The sequence below is a fragment of the Terrapene carolina genome, unplaced genomic scaffold, assembly GCF_002925995.2.
Source record: "Terrapene carolina triunguis isolate 2854851 unplaced genomic scaffold, T_m_triunguis-2.0 Scaffold31, whole genome shotgun sequence".
Classification (NCBI taxonomy): Eukaryota; Metazoa; Chordata; order Testudines; family Emydidae; genus Terrapene; species Terrapene triunguis.
In genome coordinates this window covers 8666485-8675482 of record NW_020664382.1, presented here as the reverse complement: position 1 = coordinate 8675482, position 8998 = coordinate 8666485, and the positions used below count along the sequence as shown (strand labels likewise).

General features: G+C 42.5%; 1 protein-coding gene across 1 annotated transcript in view; it reads left to right on the top strand.

Annotated features, from left to right (window-relative positions):
* LOC112118628 (protein eva-1 homolog C) overlaps nt 1–1625 on the top strand; it is a 65542-nt gene extending 63917 nt beyond the window's left edge. The window contains exon 8 of the mRNA XM_024217017.2: nt 1222–1625. Within this exon, the coding sequence (XP_024072785.2) occupies nt 1222–1625 (404 nt within the window). The remainder of the gene's footprint in view (nt 1–1221) is intronic.
* Nucleotides 1626–8998: the final 7373 nt, after the last annotated feature.

The window sequence follows — 8998 nt, the reverse complement described above, 5'->3', positions numbered from 1 at the left end:
TACCTGGCACAGGGCAGGCTTGGCCAGTCCTCCTCGGGGTACCTGGCGAGAGGTAGGCTCAACCGGCCCAGTGAGTCAGCAGGCCGGTCGCGGCCTGCGGCTGTTTCCCAAGCGGGAGCTCAGCCAGGGACGTCTGCTCTCTCCGCCGGCCTGGACTCCACTGAGCTCTGCAGACGGGCTTTTATACTTCCGGGTCGGGGCCGTGAGGGACGGGCGCCGGACCCGGTGGCTCCGCCCACATTGGTAGCAGGGGAGGTTCGGCCCTCAGCGGGGCTGTGGGGTATCTCACCGCCTCGCTACACACCCGAAGTTCACTCCAGCGTTTTCAACCTAACCCAGTTGAGAACCCTTTTTTTCATGAAGCAAGAGTGCTATCCTTTTCTTTCTCAGTGAAGGGTGCCCAGGTGTCTTCTTTCCCTCCCAAATATAGTGGAGCAAACATTTGATGTGTACCTGCAGATGGAGATGGTCCTGAGTGGCAACTTAGAGCAGTCTCAAGACTGCTTTACATTTGAGCTCACAGGTGCTAATCTCAGCTGAGATAGACGTACCCACATTAGTGCTGCTTATGCTAGAGCACTAAAAAGAACAGTGTATCTGGGGCTAGCAGGGGCACGGTTTTGACTAGCCCCCAAACATGTATCCAGGGGGCTGGGCAGGTATGTACTCAGGCGGTGAGCCAGAGCCGCTGCCCTTGCTACCCTGGCTGCGCTGCTATTTTTAGCATGCAAGCTGGAGCAGAGCTAGCAGGGGTACGTCTACGCTAGCCAGGAATCCCAGCTCCCAGCTCAAATGTAGGTGGACCCTTTGTCATGAAGGCTGCAACAGCCCGAGGGACTATTCTGGCCACCAGAGTTTGCCAGAACACAGAACCTCTCTGCCCAGGCCCCCTTTTCCCAGGCCATGCCCACTATGGCAAGAGGGCTAGAAAAGGGAGGCACGGCCACCAGCCAGTGGTGAAGAGTGCTAGTAAACTATTCATAAAATACAGCATAACACTTTTAGGGGCAAGTCTTTTTGCCCAGTAATTAAAGAAATTGACTAGGCAGGATTTAGATGACAAGTACACAAACTTTTTGTTGCATGGCAGATAATGCCAAAAAAGCACCAAACTTACCCAACATCACGTAGGGCTCTTTGGAAATGACCGCTGACTTTTGTATCTGTTCTCGGCTTTTGTTTACAGATGTTTTAAGTCTGGCTTTTTGTTTTGAATTTTAGATCACCCTGAAAGAGCTGCTCTCCTGTTTGTGTCTAGTGTGTGTGTGGGCTTAGTCTTTACACTGTGTGCTTTGGTGATACATGTGTCATGCACTAACGACTTCCCAAAACTGCACAGAATGAAAGACCATTCAGTGCTGGAAAGCGACAAAGCAGATGATCACAGTGATGATGAAGAAGAGGAAGATTCTTCAGATTCAGACTTGCCAAATGAGCGAACAGGATTTTATAGGACGTATTACTCGGGTTATAATTCAACAGAAGCAGCTGAACTGGCTGAAAGGATAGAGCGCCGAGAACAGATAATGCAAGAAATTTGGATGAACAGTGGTTTGGATATGTCTCCTACTAGAAATATCAGTCCATTTTATATTAATGAACAGCAAAGTGTTTATTTTGGATGATACAAGCTTTTTGTTTTTAATGTACCTTCTGTGAAGGGACATGTGTAACTATATATAATTATTTGTAAAGTAAAAAAATATATAAATAATAAAAGGACTGTTTCAAACCCCTGACTGCATAACCCAGTGTGGAACAAATTCTGCAAGGATTTATAGTTTGTTGTTTTTCTTATTGACTAGTTGAAGATGAATTCCTGTATATAAGTGGAAAACATACACACCTCTGCAGAAAGAAAAGTAATGAAGCAGCATAATAGAGGATTAGGTATTTGTGTTCCATAAGGACATGGCATTTATTAGTTAACAGGTTAATTAGGGCAGGCTTCTACAGTACTTTGGAACTGCCATGTGCTATAGCAATGTAAAATATTTGTATTATTAATGAGGCAGGCGGGCTAGACAAAACCATCCAGGGCTCCCTGTGGCCCTTCTGCTATTGCTCCAACCCATCCCAACTCAACCTTGCCCCCCAGTAAACCACTATATAACTGAGCTCAGTCTAGCTGGAGCTAAAATCCTGCTAGCGTTAGGCAGGTTAACAGGTTTGGTTCTTTAGGGTTGTATGCAAAAGAGGTAAAAAGTGCGGGAGCCCTTGAAGTTAAGCCACAGCGAAGTCATGTGTTTTCTCAAAAGTGTGTTGTATTCGTTCAGAACCATGGTTAGCCAAACCCCACCTTAATGCTCATGCAGAATGCGTACAGGCCTAGATCATGAGCCCCTGATGTATGCTGAAGCTTTACTCCTCACGTAGGCCCATTGATTTCAATAGCAAGAGTAAGGTGCTATTCAATATGAGTGGGAGCTTCACAGTTTGGCTCTTTTTTCTGCATGCAGGTAGCAGGCACATATGCCCTCCCCACTGAAAAAAAAATCCACTGGCAGGGAAGATACACATGAGTACGAAGTGTAAACTGGCATCAGGACCTTTAGTGTCATGTACTGTTGAGAAAAGGATTAAAAATAAAAGTGTCATAGAACACTTACCTGAGGCATATTGAGTTGTTACATCTGTCTGTCCTTGAGTTTAGCAACCTTTTAATTCTGTAAGAGCCAAACTAAATCCCTCCCCCCCTTAGGATTGGTAGCATGTTAGACAAATATTTTTGTGAGTATTGTGGCCATTTATTTGATTTCAGTTCATTTTTGCTAGTGTATATTTTTAGAGCCTGCTGATTTGATTTCAAGTTATTCTCCATGAGGTTCTTTGATAAAGGTCACAATCTTCACTTCAAGAGTGTTCATGGACTAATCATGTTTGATTTAGTTCAATCACACAGAAAATTAAATCAGAAATTTATCTACATTGAAAATGCAGCCTTCCTGCCTTTAAGTAGGATGTCTCCAATATTTTAACTATAGTCTGTAGGGACCTAGCAGAACAAAAGGAGGAAAAATGTCACTTCCTAGTGGTAATACTTATGAGGTCACTATGCTGTCCCTGTTCAGTCCCCATGTACAATGTAGTTATATGAATCCTCTGAAAGAAAAAAATGTGGCTTGTTTTAAACTCAAAATTGAGTTTGGGGAAAAAATTAGGAAAGAGAAGGGGGACTTGCTCAACTGGCTTAGCAGCAATCAGATGCTGAACTGGAAAAGCTGAACGCTGATTAGTGTCCTGTTGAGGGAAGGAGCACAGATTAAGGAGATGGGAAAGGATGACATTAGCCCACTTCATTTAGCTAGGCCACTTTTCCAAATTATGCACATTGTGTTAAGCATGCAATACAGTGTAAATTTGAGATAGCACTAGTTTTTCGTTAGCTGGGACTTGAGAGCCCCCTTTCCACAGCAGAGTTATTATGGTTAATGCATTTCTTTAACAGGGTTTGGTTTGGAAAAGATTTAGTGAATTACTTGGTCTTTTCAAGGTGAACTGCAAAGTGAAAGACTTTTGTTTGTTTGTTTGTTTGTTTTTTAGCCTAAGGAGGCCAGGTTTTTCTGTTGCCCCACCCTGTAAGTAGGTGTTATCCAACAGGGAAATGCTGCCTGATTCCAGCTGACTCAGGGATAGCTACATCAGCAAAACCTCCTAGTGTAGAGGCACACGATGCTGGCAAAAAAGTGCTTTTGGCGGTATAGTTTATACCAATTTCTCACACTAAATAAGCTGTGCCAGCGAAAGCATTTTAAATGCCAGCATAACTGTGTCTGCCCTAATGGTTTTGCCAGTATAAAAATGTCTCTACATATCATACCATTAAGAGACAATACTCTATCAATAACAGTTTCAAGTGTAGACCTGGTCTAAGACAGAGATGCCTCTGTAGGGAAACCCTGCAGACAGCCAAGTGCAAGGAGAGAGTTTAGACCCAGGTTTATGTTTTCATTGTTGTTAGTTGAGTCAGCCCTAAAACCAGTTCCCAGGAACAGTTTGGACTAAAGACAGGAGGCCAGATCCTCAGCTGCTATATATATCAGTGCAACTTCATTGACAGCAGTCGAGCTATGCTGATTTATACCAGCTGAGGATCTGGCCAGTGTGCTTACATTGTCCTTTTCTGCTGGATTGCAATGCATAAAGACTGCCTCAAAGCAGCCCCAGAGTCTTTTGGAGCCCTTATTCCACTGAAGAGTTTCAGCACCCCACACCTCCTTTCCACATGTGTAATTTAGGCTACTTTAGAAATGGAACCCCCTCAGCCCACCACATTTTTCATGACAGTTTAACATTCTTCAAACCTTTTTACTTCCCAACCTCTCGGTGTTTCTTCCTTTGATTCTTTTCCTACAACTCTTTGGCCCTGTACAGGACTGCATTTGACATCATTCTAAAGCTCAGGGCTTAGTCCTTCAAGCCAGATTTTTACTTAGCATCAGCATAGTTGAAGGAGCCCTGTTGACACGTCTGACTGTTGTCCCTTTTATTTCTTCCATAAGCATTTGACTTTTGACCACACGTTTTCCTATTCAAGGATATTTTGTACGTTGAACACAAACTATGCCAGTCTCTCCACAGCTCAACTGGTAGTCATGATCATGCTTGACAAGGTAACATCCAAGATGGCAGCAGACAAAGGAAATGTGTTACCTGACAAAGCCCATGTGAGTCCAGCAGTGATCATTTTGAAGTGGCAGTTTGGCTAAGCAAGATCTTAGCTTCATCATCATTGTGCTTAGTTAACCTCTTACCAGAATCAAAATTCGGAGGTGGTTTATTTCTTCCAGGCTGCCAATTCTCTGCTCTGCTAGGGTGAAAATCATCTCTATCAAAATGAAGGTTAGTAATTTCTTCTTCGCCCTCCAGAGAGTACTTGCTCCTAATGGATTTAGCAGACCTGATTTCTTCCAGAATTTCTGATAAGGAGGTTGAGTTTTCAATTCACATGTTCTTCCCAAGGATGAATGTGAGAGTTTTGGACCTTTCAGGTGTTACTCTCAATGTAGTTAATGGTATCGATTACTGCTCAAAGTTTAGCCAAAACCAATCAATGTACGTTGCAAGTTGCTGGGCAAGATAAGCTACCTGGTAAGTTTAAACTAGGTTTATTTAGAAAATCATGGGGTCGATTCCCCAGTGTGTTAACACAAGTCTTGGGACACTGTGACTCCATTTACTCCACTTTTACATCTGTGTGACTCAACTAGTGTAAAATAGCAGCATTTCAGGCCCTTGGTTTCCTTAGAAGAGTGATACATGCCAGTTGGTAGCTTCTAGTGGCCAGCAAGGTCATCATCATGCTCATCTTATGATTTATTTATGGTGACATCTACAGCGTGGAAGGCACTTTCCAAACAAAAGGTGGCCTGGTCTTTGCTTAGAGGTACAGCATACAAATAGAGTGGAGAGTTGGCCACATCTTGGTAAATACGATGTTCTAATAATAATGGGTTTTACGCCATCTGAGGCCTAACACTTATCCTTGCTGCATATTATTCAGCAAAAGGATACTTTAAAACTATCATATGCAACCTTAACAGCGAAAGAGCTACTTTATCAACACAGTCACAAAGTGCTTCTACCACACTGCTACCCTTTCCTCACACACACCCTCTGTCTCTTTTCTAAAGCGATGTTAGCACAGTCATGTGCCTTGCCCCTGTACCAGGCTCTCGCGCCCCTCCCCCAGACCACTCCCCTTGCTAGCAGCTTCTCTAGTCCCCACCACCTCTTCTCCCCAGCAGTCCCATTACCTGCCATCTGATGTTTGGCCTCCCCATGATTCTCTTTCTCCACCTGCTGCTTTAGCTTTCCACATATACTTCACCATCTCAACCTAGCCCCACTTCACCTCTTTCCTGAACTGCTTTTCCAGCTTTCTCCACTAGTACCTCCACCACTGCTTGAGGAAATGCCAGAACAACAATCCCTGCCTTCTCCCAAACTTAACCCACCCCCTGATTCCCCTCTCCCCCAACTAAAAATAAAGTAGAGGAGTTAAACCTATTTAGAGCAGAAAAATATGGGTACCAAGATTATAACCCAATAGTTAATGCATTTATCAACACAGCTAACTAAAGGCTACAATACACTCAGTGTTATTTAGGGCTCCATGAGGGACCTGGTATTTGAAATCTGTCACTAATTTTAAGCAGTGGTTCTATCCACTTTTGACTGCATGTGCTTTAAACTGCTATATCTTCCTTATGGCAACCACCACGTATCATGGTCAGGACATAGCAAGGATCCTGAAACCTAAGAACATTGCTGAATGTAGGACTTAGGGAGAGGTATGTGACTTGGGAGCCAAAGGGTAAGTATTGCTGCTTTAAATTCTGGCTTTGTGCATTGGCAGATGGGTATGGTTTGTTCAGCTGTGTATAAAAGCATGGATTTCAGCAAACCCTATTTAACATGTGAGGGAACACTACAGGACCTAGTATTTCCTTGGAGACAGTATTGGTGGGACTAGAAGGATCATCCAGTGGTTATGACCGTAGCCTAGAGCTTGGAAGGGTTGGGTTCAACTCTCTGCTCTGTCACACGTCCTGTCTCTTTGTGCCCCAGGTTACCATCAACAAAATGAGGATAATAGCACTTCCCACTCTCAGATCTGACGGGGCCATATCAAATTCTTAGATCAGCTGTAAATATTTAAATTATGATAACATCCAAAGGCCCCAACTGGGTAAAAGCACTTCCATGGATCGGAAATGGCAGCTGTTCCACAATCCACCGCTGTCTCTGTAGAGCCACACCCTGAAAATGTGCTTACATACAAGCATTTAAGTGTGAGTATTTAAATAAAACATTAGAGGGATACATTTGTTTTAAGTCGGTGTGACAAGTGATGATGAGAGAAGGAAAATCAGGATTGCCTGGTGTAGAAGGGGAAGGATTTTTTTGCATAAGATTGGAAACCATGACTCACTCCTGCTTGAGGGAAGTTTCCCTTTCTTGTTTATAATTTGAGTTCAACTTGCTACTTCATTTTTATTTAAAATCTAAATCTTCACAATCAGTAGATTGGGTGAAGTTTCAGTGAGTCTCTCATTTGCTTCCCAGTACTGTACTGTTTGTTGTTTAGCATCACAACAGGAAAAAATTAACCAGCTTTGAGTTCATTGCTTTTTCCTGATCGTTTTTGGTAGAAGAACTAAGATGCAGTGAGCAGATCGTTTCAGTTTCATTGATGTTATAGCTCATGCTGAAAACAAAATTTGGTGTAAGACACTGAAAATAAATGAGGAACAAGTGTAACAGATGCTATAACAAATGACTTACAATTTTTATAGCAAATACCAATGTAGGGTAATTAAACATAAAATGGTCTGTACTGAGAAAGCCACTTTCAGTACCATTCGTATTCTGTTTTACCATTGCAGGAGCAATGTGAAAAAGCAATTGACTCATTAGCTAGCAGAGGGATGCATAAGCTGAAAAAATATGTAGAAATATAGCCAATATCTTCTTTTTTTGCAGGCCAAAGGCAGAGACACAATTAACCGGTGTGGCATAGGTCACCAGCATCACTGCGGGAGGGATCGACCAGAGTTAATAACAAGATGAAGTCTCAGCCGTACACTCCATGCTGCTACTCAGTGGAGCTGCATAAGAAGAAAATATTACAAAGGAAAGCTTGCAAGTTAGTTAGCTGACTTTGTGTGTCTTGAAGGCATTACATATTAGGTTTATATTACATGCCTGTCTATGTGAATGACATTTGCATTTGAAAACATTGCATTCACTTACAACAAACATGAAATATTAAGTTAGCTGGAAGGTTTTGTTCAAACTTTGCATGGATCTGTTTTAAATTGATAATTTGCTCCTTTGAAATAACTAGGCCACCCAGGAACCCAAAGTTTATTATCAGAAATCCCTGTGCCAGGCTTGAAAGAGGTTGAAAATGAATCCTTTTGAAAGCCAGGCCTTTCATCAAAATCCATTCAGTTCGTGCGTGTACGCTATTGTGATCAGCCAAGCTGTGCACTGCCGCTTGAAAGGTGTCATGAAGAAGACGACAATACAGAAGGTGTGGTGCAGCATTAAAATAGTTTAGAGCTTTTCCTTATTCTCAAGTGAGAACCTGAAGCACTTGAGAAAGCATAAAAATGTGAGTGCCTGGGAGGTAGGGAATGAAAACAGAAAGGTTTAGAAACCATTCAACTGACTTGACTTCAGTATAAACATTGTGAAGGTTAAAAATCAAACACGTAGAAACCTTGTGTAACCTCTCTCATAGTCACATGGCTGAGCACAGACAAGCTTGGAAGTGATCAGTTCAACCACACAACGAAAACAATTTTGCAACATTTGTGAAGCAGACGTCTTGTAGCATAGATTTTCTAGGGCTCTCACAGGCCCTCCTCCAAAGCTCATTGATGTCGATGGGAATCTGCCCACTGCCTGTAGTGAATTTTGGATTGAGCTCTAAGGTTCTTTGTAAGTAAACAGTCACATGTCTGCTGGTTTTCCACATCAAACACTGTGGCTTCAATAGCACAACTGCCATAAAGCTGAAATTTTAACTCAGGAGCAAAGAATATTTTTTTTGAGGCTGTGCAAATATTAGCAGCCTAAAGTTAAACCATTAAAACTCCACATAACCCTTACAAGAGCTGAGTTCAGTGTTCTTTGACATGCACAGAATCCTGGGAGACAAAGTCCGCTACTGTCCCAGTATCCATGACCCTGTTTTCAGTGACCTGTTTTGCCCTATAAGAGGGATACCTCAAAAACCTAATTAAAATAAAGTATATTAACTAACCATACCAGCAACCACTGATGACTATATTTGATTATACTAGCATCCTCATGCACACACCTACCACAGGTGTGTATATCATGATGGCTGCACCTTCTGATGCATATACCTGTGGCTACATGAAATGAATGCACATACATGCAGTTGTAACAACCACAGGTGTATGTGAATGATTGCACCTTCTGCTACGCACACCTCTGGCTATTTGATCTTAATACCTGTACACTC